Raw genomic sequence first — 27,938 nt, forward strand, 5'->3', positions numbered from 1 at the left:
CACGACAACGACCCAAAGCACACATCCAAATCCATAAAAGCATGGCTTCACCAGAAGAAGATTAATGTTTTGGAATGGCCCAGCCAGAGCCCAGACCTGAATCCAATTGAACATCTCTGGGGTGATCTGAAGAGGGTTGTGCACAGGAGATGTCCTCGCAATCTGACAGATTTGGAGCGCTTTTGCAAAGAAGAGTGGGCAAATATTGCCACGTCAAGATGTGCCATGCTAATAGACTCCTACCCAAAAAGACTGAGTGCTGTAATAAAATCAAAAGGTGCTTCAACAAAGTATTAGTTTAAGGGTGTGCACACTTATGCAACCAGGTTATTGTGAGTTTTTTATTTTTTATTTTTCCCCCTCAAAGATTTGTTTTTCAATTGAATTGTTCACGTTATAGGTCACATTAAAGATGGAAAAAGTTCTGACATTATTTATCTTTGTCTCATTCTTTTACATCACAAAAACCTGGCATTTTAACAGGCGTGTGTAGACTTTTTATATCCACTGTACGCTCAGTCTTGCTACATATACCACAGCTCTAATACAACCCACAGGCTGCAGTGCTGATTCCTGTTGTAACTTTCCACTCAGGCATTGATAGTTCAGTAGGTTTTTTAAACTCTCTGACTCAGGCTCCTCTCCTGTGTGCTAATGCTTACCTGGTCCAGTTGAATGAGCTGAGGGTATGCCCCTGGCATCTGGATGGCAATCTTCACAATATCTTTCTGTTGCGGCATCTTGAAGTGTGTGTATGGGTGTCGTCCTAAGACTCTGAGACATAAGGTCAACTGAGATTAAATATTACTATCAAATAATTCACACAGTAAATTAGAGTGTTTCTGACCTGACCAGATCAGCCTTGCCCTCGAGTCATTAGAGCTTTCATTTTCTAAATGAATTCGCTGAACTTCTATCTTCCTCTTTTACGAGTACTATGTCTATATTTTCTTTAGGTTGTACAGAGAACATGGCCCTTTCTGTGTTTAGGACTACACACAGTTGAAGGCCAGACAGACAGACATGCATACACAACCCCGATGGCACACATAGACATCCAGAGGAGTCCCAGAGAAGAGGAGACAGTCAAGCTCTCTTCATGCTCTCTCTAGCGCATATGGAAACACTAAAGTTTGTTAAACAATTTTGCACATGCTTCACTTGATGAAAAGGAAAATATGTGTGTGTGTGTGTATGTCTCCCATTTGCAGGCACTAGAAATAACCTACAAAAAAAGATGGTGCTGGTGTTTAAGTTCCATTTCTGTCAAAACAGAGACACGTTCTCTTTCACCTGACAAACTGATCTTCACCGTAGCTACATATAAAGGGCACCGAGGTCCAGACCTTCGTATTTTTTTCAAATATTATTTTATTTACTTATTTTGCATTTTTTGTAGGAACTTAGTTTGGGTCTCAACTTACTGTTGAGAGTTAGAACAGTAGCATACCCAGGGTGCAATTTCAAAACGTGTCTGTGCATCAGCAGTTTTCCTCGTTATATGTCACTAACAGTCACTCAATTATGAATTACGTGTTTTGGCTTCAATGGAAACTAACCTGAAACTTTTCTCACTCACTTCATATACTAATACTCTTGAAGCCTTGTGAGAGACAATGCTCTCCCAACCAAAAACATTACTATACAGTAGCCTAGTTGCCTTTCCATACAAGGATAGGGTGTGGTGTTGGTAGTGTACGCTACATGACAGGCTGGCAGGGAGAGAGGTGTTTGGGTTTCCCAGGCTCGCTCTCCTGCCTGTCCCAGCATGCATTGGGTTTGAGACTATGTGGCTGTAACAAACATTTCGCACCCGCTATAACGCCTGCTAAAGTTGCTCAACATGTGTACGCGACCAATAAACTGCTGCTACTACTACAAGAGGGAGAGGAGAGAGAGACAGAGAGAGCGAATGTGTTGTATGAGTCAGTAGCTAGGTTGTGCACACTGATTTGTGTGAGATGTGGCAGACAATCAATGTCACAGATAATTGACTGACACTAGCTAGGTTTCCATCCAATTGGCGACAGATTTTCATGCGGATATTCTAAAATCTGCATTTTCCCACAAGAGATGTGTTTTCATCAAATTGACTTGTTGAGGATAAAAGGCTGTGCGTGATGACGTAGTGCACATAAAAATACCCTTTGCGGTAAAATTCCCATTTCCCGAATAAAGAATACAAGTTGAATGGGTTTCCATCTCATTTTCAACTCTACTGATGGTTTTCTCACAAAATAATGTTGCGTTATATAGATCGCGTTCCCAGTTAGGAAATGGGAATGGCACGTGCGTTCTAGTCTAGCCAACAGCTAGATACAGTGTGGTTAGGCCTATAGCCTACATGAGATTATTATGGAGATTTGTTAAAAGGGAGCCAAGCATCAATGATCATGTCACCAGAATAAGACTCCCGATATTTATTAGAAACGAGCATCAAGCTCATCTTGCACTTTCACCACCCTGTGAAGTTCATCATAACTTATTTTATTTGTAGCCTAATAAACTGCATTCTTTCCCAACGAGTAGTGGGAAGACCACACAACATGTAATCTCCTGATTCCTAGTTTACATGACCAACCTGTTCTCAGAGCATTTTGTATTATTCTGTGTGTAAATTTGAGACACTCCTTTTAGCATGATATGTTACATATGGTATGTATTAATTTGTGGATGTTCATCACCCATTTTGTATGATATGTGACGAATAACAATTTGTTTTATATATGTTACGAATTTGCAAATGCACAATATGTTACAAAATTGCAAAATGTATGATATGTTACGAATTCTAGCTAGGTGGCTAACGTTAGCTAGCTGGCTAGGCTAGGGGTTAGGGTTAAGTTTATGAGTTAAATTAAAGGCTTAAGGTTAGGGTTAGGGGAAGGGTTAGATAAAAGGGTTAGGGTTAGGGGAATAATTAGCTAAAATGCTAAAGTTGTCCGTGATGAGATTCGAACTTGCAACCTTTGAGTGTCCCGGATTTACATTTACTATGTTACGTCTAGTCTATGAGACCAGGCTGCAACAATGGGAACATCAATAATTGTCATAAAAGTGTTTCCACCGTAATTTCTCGCATAATACTTTTTTACAGACACAAAAAGATCCCACCTTGTCTAGCGTATTTTGTTTTGTCGACATTTGGAAAGTTTACCGACAAACGTTCTGTTTCCATCAGGCCTGTCATTAAATGTTTTATCCGACATGTACTTTACTCACCTAAAAAGGTTGGATGGAAACCTGGTTTGTGTCTCTGCATTTGTAAGCCCTGTACGTGAATGTTACACTAAATGGCCAAAAGTATGTGGACATGCCTTCAGGTTAATAAAATCGAGCACACAGCCATGCAATCTCCATAGACAAACATTGGCAGTAGAATGGCCCGTACTGAAGAGCTCAGTGACTTTCAACGTAGCACCGTCATAGGATGCCACCTTCCCAACAAGTCAGTTTGTCAAATGTCTGCCCTGCTAGAGCTGCCCCGGTCAACTGTAAGTGCTGTTATTGTGAAGTGGAGACGTCTAGGAGCAACAACGGCTCAGCCGCGAAGTGGTAGGCCACACAAGCTCACAGAACGGGACCGCCGAGTGCTGAAGCACGTAAAAATTGTCTGTCCTCGGTTGCAACACTCACTACCAAGTGGTCTGGGGCTGCTTTTCATGGTTCGAGCTAGGCCCCTTAGTTCCAGTGAAGGGAAATCTTAATGCTAGAGCATACAATGACATTCTAGACGATCTGTGCTTCCAACTTTGCAGCAACAGTTTGGGGAAGGCCCTTTCCTGTTTCAGCAAGACAATGCCCCCGTGCACAAAGCGAGGTCCACACAGAAATGGTTTGTCAAGATTGGTGTGGAAGAACTTGACATGCCTGCACAGAGCCCTGACCTCAACCCCATCGAACACCTTTGGGATGAATTAGAACGCAGACTGCGAGCCAGGCCTAATCACCCAACATCAGTGCCCAACCTCACTAATGCTCTTGTGGCTGAATGGAAGCAAGTCCCCGCAGCAATATTCCAACATCTAGTGGAAAGCCTTCCCAGAAGAGTGGAGGCTGTTGTAGCAGCAAAGGGGGGAACCAACTCCATATTAATGCCCATGATTTAGGAAGGTGATGTTCGACGAGCAAGTGTCCATATAGTTTTGGCCATGTCGTGTATTACTGCTGTTCACTGTAACAGTGTTAGTGATTATTATATTGATCCACATTATAATAGCGCCCATGACCATATAGGACTATGCATGAATGTGTACCTTCGTGTATCCCTTCTGTTAGCCTGCAGAACTAACTCGAATGTGTGTCATGCCCCTTGACCCTCTGCCTGTCCCATTAGGGGTGGGGAGGAGCGGGCCTTTAGCTGCTTGGAATTCCAACCCTGACAGACCTCCACCTACAACTGCCACCACACACACACTTTGAAGTCTGTTGTCATCTGCACCACCAGTTGAGAAGGGTTATTAGTGCCTGAGATTTCACATTCTGGGTGCTGGGCAAATGGCAGTTGTCGACACACTAGTGAACATTGATCCATGGCTCAAGAGCCAGTCCTTTCCTGGCGTGACTCGTTTAAAATATGTATGTTGAATCATTGAGTGTTACTTGTTACCCGACACTTTTACAAAGATGGAACGTTAACTCCTTTCTCTGCAGTAACTATTTCACAGCTGATGCTGGCATACACTGAAAATGATTTCAAAACTCCCACCAATGAATTAAACTATTCATAATTTAGATTAATCGATTTCCTAGGATCACTCATACAAGTAAGGGTGACACTCTATACTGATTAGTCAACCCTTTTCAACCCGTTTACTCTAGCTCGCTGTAGACACGGGTAATGCTGTACTGGGGCCCCGGAGCCATTCGTACCAGGTTTACGAAACAGATTTGTTCCTTCTCGTTCAACAAAGTTTAGCGAACAATCAAAAGAAAATTTCTCTATTTGAGTTGCACATTTATTTGGTTCCTACCTTTTTGAAAAGAGAAGTCAGTGTCCTCGCGAAAGCCCCGAGTTCGTAAATGGAAGCATTTGCAATCTCTCCCTAGAAAGGACGACAATAATCCGAGATAATTCTATTTTGAATTTGAACAATCTTGGAGAATGCTCCCCTAGGCGGAGAAATTTCTTACAGAATTTCAAAAAGTAATTGATCATTTAAAGTTCCGGGTTGAGTCGAGTCACACCCGCCCACCTGTAGGAAGCAGCGTGTACTGACCATAGATCGACCCGTCCCAATTTATCCAACATAGTGGGTTTACTGTAAACCGATGTGCATTTTCAAAGGAAAATTCTGTGAAAAGCCTATAGAGCGCTCAAAATGAGTACCGGCAGGATCAGAATATACTAAAATATTGTGCGATTATTTTCTCCACATTGAATATTTCCAAAATGCAATTAATGTTTTATTGGAATGATGTGAGATTCTTGTCCAGATTCAAAGATACTGTACATGCGATTTCAATTATATAGGCTACTAATCCCTACATTACATGCATCTGCTCTCTGATAAATGTTGTCTGTCAGATTATATTATCTTGGGTTTTATACTGAACAAAAAATATAAATGCAACATGTAAAGTGTTAGTCCCATGTTCCATGAGTTGAAATGAAAGAGCCCAGAAATATTCCATATGCACAAAAAGCTTATTTCACTAAAATGTTGCGCATAAATTTGGTTTACATCCCTGTTAGTGAGCATTTCTCCTTTGCCAAAATAATCCATCCACCTGACAGGTGTGGCATATCAAGAAGCTGATTAAACAGCATGATCATTACAAAGGTGCACCTTGTGCTGGGGACATTAAAATGTGCAGTTTTGTCCCACAACACAATGCCACAGATGTCTCAAGTTTTGAGGGAGCGTGCAATTGGCATGCTGACTGCAGGAACGTCCACCAGAGCTGTTGCCAGAGAATTTAATGTTCATTTCTCTACCATAAGCTGCCTCCAACATCGTTTAAGAGAATTTGGCAGTACATCCAACTGGTCTCACAACCGCAGACCACGTGTAACCACGCCAGTCCAGGACCTTCATATCCGGCTTCTTCACCTGCGGGATTGTCTGAGACCAGCCACCTGGACAGCTGATGAAACTGAGGAGTATCTCAGTCTGTAATAAAGCCCTTTTGTGGGGAAAAATAAATTCTGATTGGCTGGGCCTGGTTCCCCAGTGGGTGGGCCTCCCAGGCCCACCCATGGCTGCGACCCTGCCCAGTCATGTGCAATCCCTAGATTAGGGCCTAATGAATATATTTCAATTGACTGATTTCCTTATATGAACTTTAACTCAATAAAATCGTTGAAATTGTTGCAAGGTGCTTCTCTATTTTTGCTCAGTATAGATAGCCTACTACATAAAGCTGTGCAATAGCCAATGCGCATGTTTGGGGAATTTTTCACAATTCAATTCATGCAGTCATCATAGTTTTATTTAGGGTTCCTTATCCATATTCAGTTATAACATTACCTGCAATGTGGCCTTCTCTGCCAACAACAATAAGATAAGAGTAAAGGAAATGGACAGAATGTTTTATTTTGTTATTCCTTTCATATATAATGTAACCAACATTACAAATGCAATGACACTGTAGATCCTCTGAGCCTCTTAACACATCCAATGTTACATGTAAGCAGACTCTGCTTGAATTCCCTGGGCATTGATGGCTTCAGTGAACTGACAACACCACCCAAACGAGAGATGGTGCAATCCTAACAGGTTGGGGTGTTGTAAAGTGCAATGATGTGAGAGCAGTTTGATACAGATTATCGTTTTGTGAATATATTTTATACACCCAAATCGGTAATATATCTGACAGATACAAAATAAATGATATTCTATAATACAAAAGGAAACAATGTACTCTGGGAAGGAATGAAAACAAATGAACAGAATGAAATAAAAAACAAATATTCTCTCACACAAAGTCAACATTTGTATTTCCATAGTCATGGTGAAAGCATGTGGCGGGACCTTTACTATTGAACACGGATCAGAGTGATATATACAAAGACGCTAGACCAGCACCCATACTTTATAGGAACTAATGATTTTATCTGTTAAAAAAATACATGAAACAAACATTTCCTTTTACATACAGACTAAATAAAATCACATTTATATACATAATTGTAAGACAAACCAAGGAGTGCCACAGACAATGTGAGTGAAACGGGTAAGAAAGAAAACAATGACAAAACAAGGCAAAGGCACCAAGGTGAATGATAGACATGTTGCAGTTAGTTCAATGTGCATTACACCTAAAACTCTCTCTTATCATGTCTTCGTCTGGAACCCTGGTTCACTGTATTACACATGGAGTTCATTACACACTTAACGCCACAAATGCTGGTAATACAAAATATATATATTCTCTATATACACAGAACAACAGTGCGTATTTGATCAGCTGTGTGTGTGTACACATTCACGCGTACTGTACGAGTGTGTGCAGTTGCCTGGGTGTCTCTGAATCTGTTGACACTGTTGATGAGGATCAGAGTGCGATGATGACTGCTTTTGCCAGTTTGTAACTTACTTCAAAACATAGATGGATGGAGGGAATATAGTTAAATCACAGACCAGTATGAAAATAAGGCATTTCACCTGAGCGATCATCAGTTCAGAGAGGACAATATTTCTTTACCCCCCCCCTTTTCATCTAACCTAGAGCCACTACGCCCTGAAACATTTCCTGCCAATGTTTAGTGGAAAGATTTGGGAACGATTTCGGTAAGAGAAAGAAGAGGGTCAGGTCAGACTGACATCAAAACATTTCTTTTTACACAGAACAATCTTCTAATACACAGGGATCCAAAAATAGAATCACTCATTTGTCTTTTCCATATAAAATGGTAAAAATGGTTTGTTCTTAGATTTCCTTACATTAAACACTATTGGGAACTCAGCTCAGAGGTCAAAGGTTAAGGATAGGAACATCAAAGAGGTCACAAAGGCCTTCGGTTTCGTCAAGGTTATAGATGTAGTCATGGTCACCCGGAGGGGGAGACAAACGGAGGAGTGGAGAGAACACTGGGAAAGAAAGAGGTACAAAGAGATAAAAAATACACTCCTCTCTTAACTTGTGATATGTTCAGTATATCTTTACTGATCCACAAATCCAAATCAGCAGACCTGTATGCATGTCAACTTACCCTCAGAAGAAATCAACTCCTCCAACAGGTCTGCACTCATGATCTCTACCCCGAGAGACAGTGTGAGGGAGAGATATGGGGAATGAGGATGAGGGGTTAGAATTAAGGTGCAAAACACTTATTCTGGTATCTATTACATTTTAGTCATTTAGCAGACGCTCTTATCCAGAGCGACTTACAGTTAGTGAGTGCATACATTTTTCATACATCTATAATCTCAAGTAATTGCCTATACATTGATAACATTTGCCATAGCAAAATAACTCCAATAGGTGATCTTTACCTTTAGTTGGGTCAAACATATCAGAAAGTTCTTTGGGGAAATCCAGCACTACAAACAGAAGACAGAAAACATTATAGTCACTCACTCAATAACATGAGTGCACACGCCCTAAATAAACCAACTGATGTATATTTTGTAGTTCTGTGGTATCCCCCTTGTATGATTTTGTAGCAGGATAGAGAAGCATTATGCTCTTAGGGAAACAGCAGGTGACACTTACGTTCTGAGGGGTCAGTCTTGATTGGTTCGAAGACTGCTGAAGATGAGGAAGAGAAGACATCCAATGAGGCAGAGGACTGGAGAGGCTGGGTGTCCAACAGGGGTGTCGGTTGGGCAGTTGTGTTTGTAGTGGGTGTGGAAACAGTCAGTGTGCTGGTGTTTTTGCTGGACACTGTAAAAGTAGGACAATGATATGAGAAATACATTTTGCTGCCATTCCAATGCTCAGATAAAGACACCATACAGTAAGTAGTCTGCCCTTTTTCAGACCAAATCGTACCTGCGGTGGTGACTGCCTGGTTGGTAGTAGCTGTGCAGGCAGGTGAGAGTGTGGCAGAACTGGGGTTGGAGGAGGGGGTCAGAGGCTGGTTGGGCTGGGAGGGGGCAGCAGGTGCTGGTTTTGGGTTAGCAGCAGAAGCAGGCACTGGCAGGCTCTGGAGCATGTCCTCTGGTGGGGGGACGGGCAGTACCACTGGAGACGGGCTGGACGGGTCCTTGTTTACTAGAAGAACCTCAATGGGTCCTGCTGAGCTCTTGAGACGGATCTGATACTTCCTCTGTCCATTCAGTACCTGCCAACAGTCACTCAGAGTCAGACACATGGTAGTGGCACAGGGAACTCCAACTCAGATTCTGTAGCACTGCTGTGTGTGTAGCAGGCCTTTGTTTCACCCCAGTACTGAAACTTGATTTATATAATCGTTGTCCAGACTGCATTTAGTTGATTGCTTTTAAAAAGTATATTAGTGCTAGGCTGGAACAGAAGCCTGCACAACCAGTAGCTCGCCAAAATCCAAGTTGGAGATCCATGGTCTGAGGACAGTGAGACAATGGGGAGAATCGTTTTTATAAACAGACCAAAATCCCACTAATTTATCATGCCTGCTTCTTTTCAACTGCTTTTGGTATATCTGAAAGGAGTAGGGGGTTAAAAAAAATATGGCAAAAGAAAAGCCACCTAAACAGTGCCTAAAATTAATACCGCAAAATTCTGGTAAGATTTTGGCATTGGCGGGTATGTCTATTTCACCAGCCATGTTGGTGGGTGGTCACAGAGCATTTGGGAACAGTTTTCTTTCCATCCAAAGCCCACATGTAGAAGTTGGTTGAATTGACAAGAAAGGCTACTGAAGTGTGACTTTGTCCTTATGTTTCTTGGCCAGTTACATCGTTTTGTTCACACACTAGGTTGTTTTTCCAATGTTTGAGTTTGCTGCAACTGTCTGCTGCTAGGGAAGAGACCTCGCAGTCTGAATTTTTTTCCCTTCACAGACAAGCAAGCGCCCAGTTAACAGCCCGTCCCTTAAAGGGGCAGCTGAACATTTTTGTCTCACCTAATGACTAAAATATTAAGAGAATATTGTGCTTGATTAAGCATGGATCCCTCCAAAAACCTATCATTAACCCTATCAGTCCCGAGACTAGGCTTGGACGGTATACCACATACCCGGCTATTTGTGAAAAGCCACAGGATGGTTTTTCAAAACAATTTATTTTATGTTTTGTTTTTATATTTGTAGTTACTTTTTAAGTTATTACCTGCAGTCAACTTGTGCAATACCTTAGGAGATAAAGCAGATTGCTTCCTTCATTTCACCCGTCACATTATTTTAAATGATTAAGCTTACCGTAGTTCCCCAGAACAGTTGAGCCAGTCACGTGTTTGTTTGTAAATAGCACAATGGGAGAAAGCAAACTGTTGACTCCGTAGTGTTCTATATCTATTGGCGAGTCTTTGTTGTGCGCCGCACATGAGGTGATGAAGTTACACTTATATGCAATTCACTACTAAATGTTTGCCATCAGATATCTTAATGGCTTTCTGCCAGCAAAGCGCTCTGGGTGAGTTCTGTACAGCTGCCATTTTCCCCCCTCCTCCATTCTTCTCCCATCTGCTCCTTGTACACATGCTGCTCTTCCTTCAGAAAAGCATGCTACACAACTTTTCATTTGCAGAATTTTCTCGTTCACTTTCGCTTGTAAATGTCCACACTCACCGAAAATAACATTTGGTAGCTACTAGCTATGATTGTATAACTTTATGAGCTGGATTTGCCTCTCTTTGCAATTAGTTTGTTTGTTTTTGCTCGTTCGCTAACAGCGTCTATGTGATTTTGCTATTAGTTTGTGCTAATTTAATTAGCATTCTGGTAATAGAGGCCCAATGGGATTTTCTTGTGTTTTTCAGCACACCCCTTGTGTGCTATGACGGTATGACTATGAAAATCTGGATACCGCCTTAACCTACCCAGACTTTCATTTATCTGCATGTCCAGCCCTTATATTTAGCCTCACAATGAAGTTGTTTACCATTTTATTCTCAGGGCAACAAGGGCTACAAGTAGAACACACAACAATTGGACATAAACTATTGCATTCATGAGTTTAATTGACAAATGTCAATTAAAAACATAAGGTCTGCCAAAGCAAAATCCTGATAAAAATGAATTTATATGAATGCTGTAAGTACAGAAATTTGCTCACTGGGAAATGAATATCCAACTAGTCAGTGACAACTGTGTGGAGTTGAGTTTGTGACAGCAACTATGTGAGCTTATTACAGTATTATAGACAAATTAGACACATTTCCTACATCTATGCAGAAGAACCTTCTAATGACTCGTGTGGTTTGTGAGCGTCATAGAGCAAAACGTGCGCGTTCATGAGTAACTCAGCTTTTCATATGTAGCTTTTAATAGTTTGTAGCTCAAACCATTTGGACTCCGTTTTCTCACAAACACCGCTCTAGCTCAGCCCCCGTTAAATGACACAGACTAATGGTTGGTATCTACAGATGCAAAAGAAATAGACCAATCCAATGGTACAACCCAACTCAAACACACAACTTCTAAGGGGTTAATCCAAAACGACCCGGCGTTACAGTGGGACCTATTTGGTTAAAACACTCACATACATATATACCACACGCAGGGCATTCGGAAAGTATTCCCTTTTTCCACATTTTGTTACGTTATAGCCTTATTCTAAAATGGATTAAATAAATGTTTTTTCTCATCAATCTACACACAATACCCTATAATGATAACGTGAAAAGAGGTTATTAGACATTTTTGCAAATGTATTAAAAATAAAAAAACCTGAGCTCAATTTCCAGTCTCATAGCAAAGGGTCTGAATCCTTATGTAAATAAGGTATTTCTGATTTGTATTTATTTAATCAATTTTAGAATAAGGCTGTAACGTATTTTTTTTTTTTTTAAGTAAAGGGGTCTGTATACTTTCCTAAGGCACTGTATACACACACACACACAAAAGTATGTGGACACCACTTCAAATTAGTGGATTCAGCTGTTTCAGCCACACCGTTGCTGACAGGTCTATAAAATCGAGCACACAGCAATGACATCTCCATAGACAGCCAAGCAATCTCTAGTAGAATGGCCTTACTTTAGAGCTCAGTGACTTTTAATGTGGCACCGTCATAGGATGCCACCTTTCCAACAAGTCAGTTCGTCAAATTTCTGCCCTGCTAGAGCTGCCCCGGTTAACTGTAAGTGCTGTTATTGTGAAGTGGAAACATCTAGGAGCAACAACGACTCACCCGTGAAGTCGTAGGTCACGCAAGCTCACAGAATGGGACCGCCGAGTGATGAAGCGCGTAAAAATAGTCTGTCCTCGGTTGCAAAACTCACTATCGAGTTCCAAACTGCCTCTGGAAGCAACTTCAGAACAATAACTGTTCGTCGGGAGCTTCATGAAATGGGTTTCCATGGCCGAGCAGCCGCACACAAGCCTAAGATCACCATGCGCAATGCCAAGTGTCGGCTGGAGTGGTGTAAAGCTCGCCGCCATTGGACTCTGGAGCAGAATCACGCTTCACCATCTGGCATTCCGACGGACGAATCTGGGTTTGTCGGATGCCAGGAAAACGCTACCTGCACGAATGCATAGTGCCAACTGTAAAGTTTGGTGGAGGAAGAATAATGGTCTGGGGCTGTTTTTCATGGTTCAGGCTAGGCCCCTTAGTTCCAGTGAAGGGAAATCTTAACGCTACATCATACAATCACATTCTAGACAATTCTGTGCTTCCACCTTTGTGGCAACAGTTTGGGGAAGGCCCTTCCCTGTTTCAACATGACAATGTCCACGTGCACAAAGCGAGGTCCATACAGAAATGGTTTGTTGAGATCGGTGTGGAAGAACTTGGCTGGCCTGCACAGAGCCCTGACCTCAACCCCATCGAACACCTTTGGGAGGAATTGGAATGCAGACTGCTTGCCAGGACTAATCACGCGACCTCACTAATGCTCGTGGCTGAATGGAAGAAAGTCCTCGCAGCAAGGTTCTAACATCTAGCGGAAAGCCTTCACAGAAGAGTTTAGGCTGTTATATCAGCAAAGGGGGGGACCAACTCCATATTAATACCCATGATTTTGGAATGAGATGTTTGATGAACAGGTGTCCACATACATTTGGTCATGTAGTGTACTTTCATTTACATTTAAGTCATTTAGCAGACGCTCTTATCCAGAGCGATTTACAAATTGGCCTTCAATTGTGCTCCTAGATGTATTTGTGTGCTTCCACATTTCTAATTAGTAGCTATATCTATACTCAGTATAGATAGATAAGATAGATAGACAGGATATACACACAGTGTACAAAACATTAGGAACACTTTCCTAATATTGAGTTGCACCCCCTTTTGCCCTCAGAACAGCCTCAATTCATCGGGGCATGGACTACAAGGTGTCGAAAGCGTTCGACAGGGATGCTGGCCCATGTTGACTGGATGTCATTTGGGTGGTGGACCATTCAGATACATACTGTATCATATTTTTTAACACTTTCTCTCCTCTCCTTCACTCCTGACTGCATGTGCTACCATCGAAATAAAATAAATAGAATGGGTGTCCTCATTCAAGTCAACGATGGCATAATGGTTGGTCTGGCAGCCATTGCGAGTGTACCCATAGCAACATTTTCTTTCGTAGGATAGCCGGAGGGAAAGTCATTAATATTCATAAGTTACATTGGGTGATTGGTTGAGACTTCTTGGGTGTGGACGTCACACAGATGTGCTGCAGAGCCATCTGTAGCTTGCTCGCCGGCATGAACAGTAAGCACTGAATGACTTGGGAAACCTAGTTTCAGCTTAATTATTTGAGAAATAAATGAAAGCCTCAACAGCTAGCTACCAATCTATTTACGTTTCACTGTCCGATCTTTCATAAAACAAGTCCACTAATTGTTATCTTTACATTTCCACAAACTGTCTGTTGCTTGATAAAAAATAAATAAAATAGGTCATTCACAATTAAATGGCTAGTAGTGGCTACTGCCTGGCCAGTGAGCTAGCTAGATTTCAGTCATTTAGCTATTCTCCTAAATTCGGTAGACAGTGGTAGGGCTGGGTGATATATCAAATTAATTTGAATGTATGTTTTAGCGTGATATTCCAAATGCCTGTATCGCAAGAGTCAAGTAAATTGTTGATTTTTCTCGTCTTTATGAGCGTTTATGTCCACTTGTTCTCATGTCTTTTTGGTCTGTCCCCTTTTGCTCCTTCTGTGCTGTATGAACCTTCCCATTTGCACACAAACCAAGCCCCTCCCTTGCCACTCACAACAACAAAGATGAGAGAGAACTTCTGACAACCGGTTTCAAGTCGCTATTTGCATTTGAGGTTTGGTCCAACAGAATCGGTCATATGCACACCGAAACACATTGAGACATTATTTTAGTGTAATAGAGCAGAAGTTAACCTTTCTTAAGATACATTTTTTATGTCTCATCTCCTCAAATTGCACGCAGACCAGACACTACTAAAACAGGCGTATCAATGAACATTGATTCTGGTAAATGAAATACTCTGTTGCATGCGGCATTGCGGTACCACTAGCAGCATTTTAGACAAAGACTGTTATACTAGCGGTCTAGTCTATGTTTTGTAAAATGTGTTCATGAGACCCGTGTTACATTTCTATAATGCCTGCTACAAGAAGTTAGTCATTATCAGTGAATGTGCATTATGCATGGTTCGGGTTACATTTTCATAGACAGACTTGAAAGCCTTATCAGTAATTTTTTGCAAAAAAGCAATAAATGCTAAGTTTAACACAGGTTAAACTATTTTAATAAAATAATTAAATTATTAGTGGGTCTTATTGTTGTGGAAGGCTTATATTTAGCCTAGGTATAATTTTATAAGCCCTGAATTCATTAGATTATTGCTGTTTGAAATGCAGTGTATTTGGCCTTTAATTGTACAACAAAGCTTATTTAGAGAAAACATTTTAGAAAAACAATTGAGATATATATCGTGAATCGGCCATAACTTTGGAAAAATCTAGATTTTTAGGTCATATCATAGAGCACTAGTCAGTGGATAAACTAACTACACAAAACCAAAATTGAAGAATTTCAAAGATTTTACTGAGTTACAGTTCAAATAAGGAAATCAAATCAATTTTCATTTGTCACATACACGTGTTTAGCAGATGTTATTGCGGGTGTAGCGAAATGCTTGTGCTTCTAGCTCCGACAGTGCAGTAATATCTAACAAGTAATATCTAATAATTTCACAACATATACCCAATACACACAAATCTAGTAAGGAATGGAATTTGAGAATATATACATATATAGGCAAGCAATGACAGAGCGGCATGGACTAAGATACAGTAGAATATTATAGAATACAGTATATACATATGAGATGAGTAGTGCAAGATATGTAAACATTATTAAAGTGACTAGTGTTCAATTTCTTAAAGTGGCCAGTGATTTCAATAGGCAGCAGCAGCCTCTAATGTGCTAGTGATGGCTATTTAACAGTCTGATGGCCTTGAGATAGAAGCTGTTTTTCATTCTCTCGGTCCCAGCTTTGATGCACCTGTACTGACCTCGCCTTCTGGATGATAGCGGGGTGAACAGGCAGTGTCTCGGGTGGTTGATGTCCTTGATGATCTTTTTGGCCATCTTGTGACATCGGGTGCTGTAGGTGTCTTGGAGGACGGGTAGTTTGCCCCTGGTAATGCGTTCGGCAGACCGCACCACCCTCTGGAGAGCCCTGCGGTTGCGGCGGTGAAGTTGCCGTACCAGGCGGTGATACAGCCCAACAGGATGCTCTCAATTGTGCATCTGTAAAAGTTTGTGAGGGTTTTAGGTGCCAAGCCAAATTTCTTCAGCCTCCTGAGGTTGAAGAGGCTCTGTTGCGCCTTCTTCACCACACTGTCTGCGTGGACCATTTCAGTTTGTCAGTGATGTGTACGTCAATTGAAATAAATAAATAAATTAGGCCCTAATCTATGGATTTCTCATGACTGAGAATGCAGATGCATCTTTTGGTCACAGATACCTTTAAAAAAAGGTAGGGGCGTGGATCAGAAAACCTGTCAGTATCTGGTGTGACCACCATTTGCCTCATGCAGCTCGACACATCTCCTTTGCATAGAGTTGATCAGGCTGTTGATTGTGGCCTGTTGAATGTTGTCCCACTCCTCTTCAATAGCTGTGCAAAGTTGCTGGATATTTGTATATATTATGGATCCCCATTCCTCTTCCAAAAATTAAGGCAGTAATATAAATTATAATACATTTTACAAAAGATTTCACAATACATTAAGTGCGTGCCCTCCGGCCCCTACTCTACTACAACACACAATCCAGGTGTACGTGTGTGTATGTTATGTGTGTTAGAATGTGTGTGTTTGTACCTGTGTGTGTGTGTTACTCTTCACAGTCCTCCCTGTTCCATAAGGTGTATTTTTACCAGTTTTTTAAAAATCTGATTTTACTGCTTGCGTGAGTTACTTGATGTGGACTAGAGTTCCATGTAGCCATGGCTCTATGTAGTACTGTGCGCCTCCCATAGTCTGTTCTGGGCTTGGGGACTGTGAAGAGACCTCTGGTGGCATGTCTTGTGGGGTATGCATGGGTGTCCGAGCTGTGTGCTAGTAGTTTAAACAGACAGCTTGGTACATTCAACATGTCAATACTTCTTACAAAAACAAGTAGTGATGACGTCAATCTCTCCTCCACTTTGAGCCATGAGAGATTGACATGCATTTATTAATGTTAGCTCTAAGTGTACATTTAAGGGCCAGCCGTGCTGCCCTGTTCTGGGCCAGTTGTAATTTTCCCAAGTCCCTCTTTGTGGGACCTGACCACACGACTAGGCAGTAGTCCAGGTGCAAAACTAGGGCCTGTAGGACCTCCCTTGTTGATATTGTTGTTCAGAAGGCAGAGCAGCGCTTTATTATGGCCAGACCTCACCCAATCTTAGCTACTGTTGCATCAATATGTTTTGACCATAACAGTTTACAATCCAGGGTTACTCCAAGCAGTTTAGTATCCTCAACTTGTTCAATTTCCACATTATTCATTACAAGATTTAGTTGAGGTTTAGGGTTTAGTGAATGATTTGTCCCAAATACAATGCTTTTAGTTTTTGAAATATTTAGGACTAACTTATTTCTTGCCACCCATTCTGAAACTGACTACAGCTCATTGTTAAGTGTTGCAGTGATTTCACTTGCTGTAGTAGCTGATGTGTATAGTGTTGAGTCATCTGCATACATAGACACACAGGCTTTACTCAGAGCCAGTGGCAGGTCATTAGTAAAGATTGAAAAAAGTAAAGGGCCTAGACAGCTGCCCTGGGGAATGCCTGATTCTACCTGGATTATATTGGAGAAGCTCCAATTAAATAACACCCTCTGTGTTCTGTTAGACAGGTAAAGCTCGATCCACAACATAGCAGGGGGTGTAAAGCCATAACATACGTTTTTCCAGCAGCATACTATGATCGACAATGTCAAAAGCCGCACTGAAGTCTAACAAAACAGCTCCCACAATCTTTTATCAATTTCTCTCAGCCAATCAATCACTTGTGTAAGTGCCGTGCATGTTGAATGCCCTTCCCTATAAGCGTGCTGAAAGTCTTAATTTATTTACAGTAAAATAGCATTGTATCTGGTCAAACACATTTCTTTCCAAAAGTTTACTAAGGGTTGGTAACAGGCTGATTGGTTGGCTATTTGAGCCAGAAAAAGGGTGTTTTACTATTCTTGGGTAGCGGAATTACTTTAGCTTCCCTCCAGGCCTGAGGGCACACACTTGTTTGTAAACTTAGATTGAAGAGATGGCAAATAGGAGTGGCAATATCGTCCGCTATCATCCTCAGTAATTTCCCATCCAAGTTGTCAGACCCAGGTGGCTTGTAATTGTTGATCGTCAATGATTTTTTCACCTCTTCCACACTCACTTTACGGAATTCAAAATAACAATGCTTGTCTTTCATAATTTGGCCAGTTATTCTAGGATGTGTAGGTTCAGCGTTTATTGATGGCATGTCATGCCTAAGTTTGCTAACCTTGACAATGACATTTTTTTTAATCATTAAAGTAGTTGGCAATATCAGTGGGTTTTGTGATGAATGAGCCATCTGATTCAATGAATGATGGAGCTGAGTTTGCCTTTTTGACCAAGTTTTAATTTAAGGTGCTCCAAAGCTTTTTAATATAATTCTTTATATAATTTATCTTTGTTTTATAGTATAGTTTCCTCTTTTTGTTCTGTTTAGTCACATTATTTCTCAATTTGCAATAGGTTTGACAATCGGTTATGCAGTCAGCCTTATTTGCCACTCCTTTTGCCTCATCCCTCTTAACCATAACATTTTTCAATTCCTCATCAATCCACAAGGATTTAACAGTTTTTACAGTCATTTTCTTAAATGGGTGCATGCTTATTAGTAACTGGAATAAGACATTTCATAAAATGTGTCCAGTGCAGCGTCTGGTTGCTCCTCATTACACACCAAAGACCAGCAAATATTCTTTACATCATCAACATAGGAATCGCTACAAAACCTGTTGTAGGACCTCTTATACATAATATTAGGTCAAGCCTTTGGAACTATGGTTTTCCTAGATATCGCTACCATATTGTGATCACTACATCCGATGGATTTGGATATTGCTTTAAAGCAGATTTCTGCAACATTAGTAAAGATGTGATCAATACATGTGGATGATTTCATTCCTGTGCTGTTTGTAAATACCCTGGTAGGTTGACTGATAACCTGAACCAGGTTGCAGGCACTGTCTATAGTTTGAAGCTTTTTCTTTAGTGGGCAGCTTGATGAAAGCCAGTCAATATTTAGATCACCCAGAAAATATACCTCTCTGTTGATACTGTATCACATATATTATCCAGACACTGAATGTCAGCACTTGGTGGTCTATAGCAGCACCCCACAAGAATGGGCATTAGGTGAGGCAGGTGAACCTGTAGCCATATTACTTCAAACAGTATTTGACATGAGATCCTCTAAGCCTTACCAGAATGTGGCTCTGAACATAGACCGCAACACCACCCCGGTTGGCATTTCTGTCTTTTCTGTAGATGTTATAACCATGTATTGCTACCACTATATCAAAAGGTATTATCTAAGTGAGTTTCAGAGATAGTCAGTATATGAATGTCATCTGTTACTAGCAAGCATTGAGCCTTTTACTTTCAGTTTTGTTCAACCAGCTTCAAACGGCTGTAAAAACTATATTTTTTGTTATTTAAAATATATTTCACAGTGTAAACTGAAATTGAGCGAACAGTGTAGAATTTTTACAACCAGGAAATAACATTAGCGGCAGATGGACATTTTCTGAAATTACAATGCAAAAAATTCCAAAAATGCAAAAATAAGTAAATAAGGGGCTGTTTGAAAGGGGGTCATATAAACATAGCACTTTTTTTTCCCGGTAATATACCACATGTCTGAAACGGGTATTATTATAGTGCAAACACTTACAGACTCCGGTATGGGCACCTCCAACTGTGTGCCTGTGGGAGCGCGGATTGCTAGGAGGGTGTCACCTGTGGAGACCAAACAGAGATGGGGTGAGTGGGAAGAAAATAAACAAAGGAGGTAGCAGAATAAAAAAAAAGGGGGAAAAACTGACAGAAAGACATAAGAAATGTATGAGAGAAATTTACCTTTGAATGCACTGCAGAGGTCTTCGTGTTTTACATAAGCCATAGTGTGTTTGTGTTAAGGGAAAGAGCTTCTGTATTTAATGTAAGAAACCCAGCAAACTCCTCGCTGATTGACCACATTTTTACAAATAGCCCCCACAAGTACTTATTGAGTGGTGTCTTTGCTAATGACATCAGTTATCACTGTCCTACTGCATGTATTAGAGATACCAAACAGAAAAACATTGATCCTCGTATAATTATGAAGCGAAATAAACAAAATGTAAAATATCCCCAGCCGAAGCTTCCCTTTATAAGATGCATGCCGGACCCTGAATTAGCTCTAGAACTTCATCTATTTTTATATCTCTGGCAGACAAACACACCCCCTTTAAATGCCTTGGAGTTAAATATAGACCAAATCCTTGGTTCTCTATAGTACTTTCAGACCTCATTATGATGAGAAATCAGGCCTGGTCCAAGGCTAGAAAAACTGACTCGGTAGCTGAATGGCAGCGTTTTCGGCAATTGAGAAATAATGTACTTCCTCAATTAAGGAAAGCTAAATCAAGCTACTTTCTAAGTTCTCTCAGACTGCTGGTGATCCATCAATTTTGGAAAACAGTTAATGCACTCAAGCGTGGAAATTCTTCTCCTTCCCTGCCTAAGCAAGTTGTCAGACTGGCATCTTTACTGAGAAAAATGAAACAAGTGATGCTTTTAAATCAGCATTTTCTCTCAACAGGCTTTTTATTTGAAAGAAATGGTGGTTAAATTGACCATTGTCAGTCAGTAGACTGCGCTTCCCTCTCCCAGCCTCCAGTTGGCTCTTTGGAACATCAGTCAACTTCCAGTGAATCTTTTTATTTCAACAACTTTCTACTTGTGATGTGCTAGATGCCTTGCTTAAGATTGATGCAAAAAAATCCACTGGGGCTGATTTGCTTGAGCCTTTCTTGCTGCCGCTTTCTGCTCCTGATTGCGGAATCAGTAGCTGGGTTGACGACAGATTTTCATGCGAATATTCTAAAATCAGCATAAAAACAATATGCACATTTTCCCACCAGAGATGTATTTCAATCAAATTAACTTGTTGCAGATAAAAAGGCTGTGTGTGATGACCTAGTGCACATAAAAATACCTTTTGCGGTAAAATGTCCATGTACCGAATAAAAAAATACAAGTTAAATGGGTTTCCATCGCATTTTCAACACTGTTGATTGTTCTCACACCAAAAATGTTTGCATTATATAGTGTGTGTCCACTCTGGTATTGGCACGTGCGCTCTAGCCTACATTATGAGATTATATGGACAAAAGAGCAAAATGTCTAAAAACCTGTTTTTGCTTTGTCATTATGGGGTATTGTGTGTAGATTGATGAGGGGGAAAAATATTTACATCGATTTTAAAATAAGGCTGTAATGTTACAAAATGTGGAAAAGGGGAAGGGGTCTGAATACTTTCCGAATGCACTGTAATTGTTTGAAACCTGAACGTTTTAATACATATGAGGCATGTCTTACCTTGCTTCAAAGTAGCCTATTAGATCTCCTCTCTTTCATAATTTCTAACGTATGTCACATGAACTTTTGACAAAGGTGTTTTCTACTCATTTCATTATGGAGCGAACATTTGCGCCTAGCCCTACTGCTTTGTACGCATTGTTGCGCTTATAATGTATACAAATATTTTAAGCTAAACGTTTTGATCAGTTGCAATAAACTTTTCCAACAGTCAGCTACAAAAATGTATCCCCTCTATGCATTCTCTGATGTTGTACCAAATGTTCATTTCGTTTGAGCTTTTTCTTCACACAGCAGCTATAAAATCTCTCCCGTGTGTTTTCTCTGATGGTGTTCCTAGTTTGAACGTTGACTGAAACGCTTCCCACAGTTGTTATTTGTATGTAGCCTAGGGCCTACTGGTTGTATGAATTTGGGATCCATCTTCCCACAACTGTCCCTGAATCTGTTTGGAATAGCCTATTTCTTTCTCGACAAGCTGACCAATAGAATAGCTAAACTTTTCTACTATGGGGGATAATAGATTGACAGAGGCTAGTGATTTTGCAGTTCGTTACTCGTTCGTTCTTGTTGGCTGAGGAAAAGTAAATGTGGACAGTTATTCTAACATCTTCAAAGTGCACATCAGAATTTGGTAACAAGGACTGCACATCGTTGTATCCTGGACTTGCATGTTCTGTTATGAATTACCATAATTTAAATGTGATTTCTGTCATTCTGAGCACCGTGGGTGGACGCCCTAATCAGTTTATGCACCCAATGTCTGGTAAATTAAAATGTTGCCGCTCAAATGTCCAGCGCCACATTTTCCTAATGGAAACCCTGCTTCCGCCTTACCTTACTTCATTGTTAACTTATAGACGTACAAGATACCAGACATGGGATGGCTAACTCTGGAGATCCCTTTGATCTCCACTGAGTTAGGTAAATCTGCTTTTAGTTTATTTGCACCTTACTTGTGGAATAGGCTCTCTAAAATTAGATGAATTGGTGCCTCTAGGACAATTGAAAAGGCTGATTGAGGACCTTTTTACTGAAGAATGTGTTTGTTCTCCATGATTGTGTTTTGCTTTTAGTGTATGGATGTGAATATTGATGTGTATATTGATGCGTTTTTTATGTGTATTGACATGTATGCAGGGCTTATCTGAGAAAGAGACAATCTCAGCATGACTCCCTGTCGAAATAAAGGTTAGATTTTAAAAAAAAAGTATTTACTACTGCAACATGAATTTAAGAGCTAAGCATTGAGCAAAAAATCTGATCACTACCACCTAAAGCAGTGGTCACCAACCATTTCTGAGTCAAGATCACTTTGAGTGAAAATGCAAGCCGAGATCTATCACTCAGATTTTTTTAAATTACCGCTTAAAAAACGTAAGCCTATGCAACATCACCTGATTTAAAAAAGTGATGTAGTTGTGCATTATAGAACCAACTATAGAACCAATACTGGATATTGGCTATGATTGAATTGCCCTGCCAATGTTGTTCTTATCAGACAATTTTGAAATTATATGAAAAAAATGTAGGTATATGATCACACTGATAACAATTTACTTGTGAGGCACAGCTAAATGAGCATAATAATTGTATTTTTTTTTTTTTACTCGACTGATGGCCTGCATCTGATGGTCAGTCTGAAGGGAGGGAGGGAGGGAGCAGCCGTGAGGCTGCCTCTCACCCGACTCACCGTCCCTCTGCCGTGAAAAGGGGACAGTCTTCCAGCTGATGTTGAAACTCAAGTCGCACTGCATTATTTCTGCCTCAAGCACCAATTCATGTTGTTACTCCCATGACTAGAAAAAGTGAAATATTCCTCGATATCAAAAAACAGACACGTGGCCTCCCGAGTGGCGCAGCGGTCTAAGTCACTGCATCGCAGTGTTGTGGCATCACTACAGCCTGGGGTTCAATCCCAGGCTGTCTCACAACCGGCTGTGACCGGGGGGGGGGGGGGGCTTTACTTGGCTCATCGCGCTCTAACAACTCCTTGTGGCGGGCCGGGCACCTGCAGGCTGACTTCGGTCGTCAGTTGAACAGTGTTTCCTCCGACACATTGGTGCGGCTGGCTTCCGGGTTAAGCGAGCGGGTGTTAAGAAGCGCGGTTTGGCGGGTCATGTTTCGGAGGACGCACGACTCAACCTTCGCCTCTCCCGAGCCCGCTGGGGAGTTGCAGCGATGAGACAAGATCGTAATATCACGAAATTGGGGAGAAAAGGGGGCGTACAAATTACACCAAATAAATACAAAAATGTTGTTTTTTTTTAAGACACAAGCCGCTAATAATAACAACGCAAGCTTATCGGAACACTTTGCTATACTCATTCATTGCAGCTGCAGTGCTGGTTTTAGCATGTGGAAGTAGGGAGAATGTCAATTTTATGGCTTATAAAAAGGTGTTGAAAAAGTGTTGACATTGCTGAATAACAACTTTAACATGAATTTACACATAAAAAAAAAAAAAAAACTCTAGTCATGGTTTTAAGAGTTTTGAAATCTCACAGTATCAACTTTGCTGTCCTTTCGAGGCTTCTTTTTACAGTCTATGGCTCGAGGAAACTCTACAGACATGGTGATCTGAGCTATCTGATTGGCCAGCGGTAGGCCTATAGGTACACTTCACTTGCTTTCTGGGTGGAGCTCTACCTTCAGACACATGAAATGGTTCAAAATGGGTACACTTTGCCTTCCCGGTGCTAGGGCTGCTGAATCAAGTGCACCTACCGCCAACAGCGCAAAACAAATTTAAAAAATTGAAAAGCAAGGCTTTAACGTTTTTTACAGAAATGTTTGGTGATCGACTAGGAATGCCTTGGGGATTGACTGGTTGGTGACCACTGATCAAAAGCATTTTAGGGTGCAGTGCACCTTAACCCATCTGCTAAGCTTTGTGACAACTAGATAGAGGGATTGTAGTGAAGGATATGGGCTATTCTGTGAGTCGTCCGTCACGTTCTTGATGCTCTGCTGGACCCAGACCCTCTGCTGATCCAACTCGTGCTCCCTCTTGTCCAGATCATCCAGCTCTACCTTTAGATCAATGAGCTTATCAGCTATCTCCCGTGTGTTACAGCCAGGCCCAACACCCCTGGGGACAGGAAACACAGGTATCACAAAGAGATAACACACACATAGACTAGACAACAGTCAAGGGATAGGCATAGGTAGGAACGCTCATTATCTGAGGACAGCTTAAACACGCTAATAGTTTGTGAATGGCAAGGGGTGCCACCCAAGATTTACTAACAGAGCTCGTAATGCATGTTCCTCTGCATGTCCTTGACTTACTTCCACTGAATACTGTTCTTGGACTTCTTCTCGATCAATCCGATGCCTTCGAGCACATTGGTGATGTCGTAGATGCGGCGCTTCTGTCGTACAGCTAAGGTGTCTGCTGCCTGTGGGAGAGAAAGAGTGGTCAATGTTATTCATACATCAGTGTATACAGCAATTTGGGGGTCCATTGACCAATTCCACCGTGAGAAACAAAAGGACTAATACATAGTAGATTATATAACATCAAGGGAGCTTCACTATTCATGAGATGCAAAGTCACAAATAGCGGCAAAGTCACAAATAGCGGAGTGTCGTTTCATGCTTGTGTTCAACAAGCACTTACAGCAATAAACATATGGCTAGTGCTGATAACTGATGGTTCATCCTCATTGCTGCTAGGGATGACATCTATTCCGTTGTGGTCTGTCACACCCAGTCTAAACTAAACTAAACAACACATCCAGGGACCTACCCTAGATAAAGAGCACGGTTTTGTCAGCATAATTGAACCCATGTTAAATGGTGACTTGCGGTTTGATTTGTATTCAACATAAAAGTCTGTGTGTGTTGCTCTGAGTCTGACACCAGGTTGTGGTTTCTGAACACAAGTAACAGGTTGCTGGCTGACCAAATCCAGTTCATAACAACAATGTGCAGCCTTGCTTGCTTCAGTGAGTCTGCAGGGGGCAGAATAGAACAAGTTAGCTGGCTAGCCAACTTTACATGTGCGTTGTGAACAACATTAGCACGAGCGACAAATTCTAAAGAGTTTACACAAATATGAATGTCGTAGCTCTTATTGCGGGACTTTAACTGTGGGAAATCACCTTACTATTTAGACTATTGTGCGTCTTGGCCATTCATATTGCAATGTATAGCCTTACCTATAGATCTTGGGTCCATGAAATGGGGTATCAGCCTACCTTATGGTTCATGGACCCAAGATCCATAGGTAAGGCTATACATTTCAATATGAATGTTCAATACACATAACTTGACTTGTGACCTTAATGTTGCTGATTTTGCAGTGGTTTCAGAGTCCCGTACCATTTAATGGACCCAAGATCCATAGGTAAGGCTGTACATTGCAATATGAATGTCTAATACGCACAATAGACTGAATTGTGAGGTGATTTCCCACAGTTAAAGTCGCTAATATTTGTGTAAACTCCTTAGAATTGTAATCTGTGGGTGTCACTGAGTAGGCTGATATCAAATTTCATGAACCCAAGAGCCATAGGTAAGGCTGTACATTGCAATATACAGTGCATTCGGAAAGTATTCAGACCCCTTGACTTTTTCCACATTTTGCTACGTTACAGCCTTATTCTAAATTGGATTAAGTTGTTTTTTTCCCCCTCATCAATCTACACACAATACCCCATAATGACAAAGCAAAAACAGGTTTAGAAATTTTTACAAATGTATTAAAAATAAATAACTGAAATATCACATTTACATAAGTATTCAGACCCATTACCCAGTACTTTGTTGAAGCACCTTGGGCAACAATTACAGCCTTGAGTCTTCTTGGGTATGACACTACAAGCTTGGCACACCTCTATTTGGGGAGTTTCTCCCATTATTCTCTGCAGAGCCTCTCAAGCTCTGCCTGGTTGGATGGGGAGCGTCGCTGAGATATTCGATCGGGTTCAAGTCCGAGCTCTGGCTGGGACACTCAAGTACATTGAGAGAGTTGTCCGGAAGCCAGTCTTGCGTTGTCTTGGCTGTGTGCTTAGGATCGTTGTCCTGTTGGAAGGTGAACCTTCGCTCCAGTCTGAGGTCCTGATCGCTCTGGAGCAGGTTTTCATCAAGGATCTCTCTGTACTTAGCTCCGTTCAGCTTTCCCTAGATCCTGACAAGTCTCTCAGTCCCTGCCACTGAAAAACATCCCCTCATCATGATGCTGCCACCACGCTTCACCGTAGGGATGGTGCCAGGTTTCCTCCAGAAGTGACGCTAGGCATTCAGGCCAAAGAGTTCAATCTTGGTTTCATCAGACCAGAGAATCTTTTTTCTCATGGTCGGAGAGTCCTTTAGGTGCCTTTTGGCAAACTCCAAGCAGGCTGTCATGTGCCTTTTACTGAGGAGTGGGGTCCATCTGGCCACTCTACCATAAAGGCCTGATTGGTGGAGTGCTGCAGAGATGGTTGTCCTTCTGGAAGTTTCTCCCATCTCCACAGAGGAACTCAAGACAATCGGGTTCTTGTGTGCCGTTCCAAATCATGTCCAATCAATTGAATTTACCGCAGGTGGACTCCAATCAAGTTATAGAAATATCTCAAGGATGATCAATGGAAACAGGATGCACCTGACCTCAATTTCGAGTATTATAGCAAAGGGTCTGAATACTTATGTAAATAAGGTATGTATTTATTTATTTTTTATATAAATTAGCAAAAATGTCTACAAATCTGTTTTTACTTTGTCATGGGGTATTGTGTGTAGATTGATGAGGGAAATATTTGTTTTAATCCATTTTAGAATAAGGCTGTAACGTAACAAAATGTGGAAGAAGTCAAAGGGTCTGAATACTTTCCGAATGCACTGTAAGTATGCCCCCAATGCAAGTCTGAAGTCTAATGCATCCAGTGTGACAACTGAATTTTTTGTGTTGTTGTCAAATTACCTTGTCTTTTGTTGAATTTACATCACAGTACAAAATTCCAACTTTGTTTAGCATTATCTAGTCCAATTGTGGCATGACTCCACTATTAGTAACCGTTTGCATCAGTTTCAATAGCGACTTTTATTTTGAAGGCTTCCTGCACTATTGTTGGTCACGCTAATGTTGTTCACAACACACACGTCCAACTTTTCGTAAGTTTAGAGGAAGGGCTAGGTAGCTAAAACAAGCTTTGAACTATTCAATGACCTCGTTAGACATAAATAGAATAAACACTTGACCCAATGTATCACTGATGAGCTGGCCGCTAGCAATGCTGCTAGTCACACAAGGTAAATTAACATCCGCGTGCCAACAACAAAGAGTGAGGCATGCTTACTGCTTTCAGGTCTAGAACTCCATCCTTGGCCTCTTGTAGCAAAGTTACAAATTTGGTTGTAAGCAATCCTAGACTCTTCTCGTGTCGACTTGGGGTTTGAGGTTGAAGCGAATCTCCCATAGCTCCAAGTTCGGTTCTTCCCGACTCCAGTTCCATCTGATTAGGAAGTCTTGTTCAGATCCGTAGCTAGCTGCCTCCCGGTTTAGTCCCGAACTCACCTGCTAGCCAATGCTAACGTCAGCTAGCTACAGCAGGTAGCCCCTTTCACTCGCTGTGCTTTGTTTGACTATATAAACTACTTTGCACGGTAATGGTAGGAGAATCCAATATGGTCCGGTCCAGATTCTTGACCTATTAATCCAGAACAGGCCAACAAAATATTTAAATGTGCATAAAGTCAGAAGCCGTTGCACACGCGAAGTATGCTGGGATGGTTGGTTTAATTGGTTAGTGAAACTGAAGCCAAGGGGCCGTCTGCAAAAGATTAGCTACTTTGAAAAATCTACACTGTAAAATGTAATCGATGTACTTGA

General features: G+C 41.2%; 2 protein-coding genes across 3 annotated transcripts in view; both read right to left on the reverse strand.

Moving 5' to 3' along the window:
• Positions 1–5,177, reverse strand: part of LOC311136840 (engulfment and cell motility protein 3-like) — a 41,219-nt gene extending 36,042 nt beyond the window's left edge. Inside the window, exons 1-2 of one of the 2 annotated variants that reach the window (XM_084171130.1) lie at positions 4,974–5,177; positions 663–766 (exon numbers count right to left, since the gene is read on the reverse strand). In XM_084171130.1, the coding sequence (XP_084027256.1) occupies positions 663–740 (78 nt within the window). In that variant the 5' untranslated portion in view covers positions 741–766; positions 4,974–5,177. Of the gene's footprint in view, positions 1–662; positions 775–4,973 lie in introns of both variants that reach the window. The other variant, XM_084171129.1, reaches the window with a different exon arrangement.
• Positions 5,178–6,516: 1,339 nt separating this feature from the next.
• e2f4 (E2F transcription factor 4) lies at positions 6,517–27,863 on the reverse strand. Its single transcript, XM_084171238.1, has 10 exons — positions 27,406–27,863; positions 24,413–24,522; positions 24,051–24,212; positions 19,619–19,662; positions 19,434–19,498; positions 8,938–9,229; positions 8,659–8,829; positions 8,439–8,486; positions 8,156–8,200; positions 6,517–8,033 (listed from the first exon to the last, which is right to left on the reverse strand). The coding sequence occupies exons 1-10, from the start codon at positions 27,559–27,561 to the stop codon at positions 7,918–7,920; spliced, it is 1,209 nt and encodes a 402-aa protein (XP_084027364.1). The 5' UTR covers positions 27,562–27,863; the 3' UTR covers positions 6,517–7,917.
• Positions 27,864–27,938: the final 75 nt, after the last annotated feature.

This window comes from Coregonus lavaretus (genome assembly GCF_964263955.1).
Source record: "Coregonus lavaretus genome assembly, chromosome: 11".
NCBI lineage: Eukaryota > Metazoa > Chordata > Actinopteri > Salmoniformes > Salmonidae > Coregonus > Coregonus lavaretus.

Excerpts from the sequence above, each read along its gene's own strand:
- e2f4 (XM_084171238.1), bottom strand. The coding sequence starts at position 27,561 with ATGGAACTGGAGTCGGGAAGAACCGAACTTGGAGCTATGGGAGATTCG. Across the intron at positions 19,663-24,050 it reads GACGACTCACAGAATAGCCC|TATGGCTTATGTAAAACACG; the intron begins ATATCCTTCACT and ends ACACAAACACAC. Across the intron at positions 8,487-8,658 it reads CAAGACTGACCCCTCAGAAC|TGCTGGATTTCCCCAAAGAA; the intron begins GTAAGTGTCACC and ends TTCTGTTTGTAG.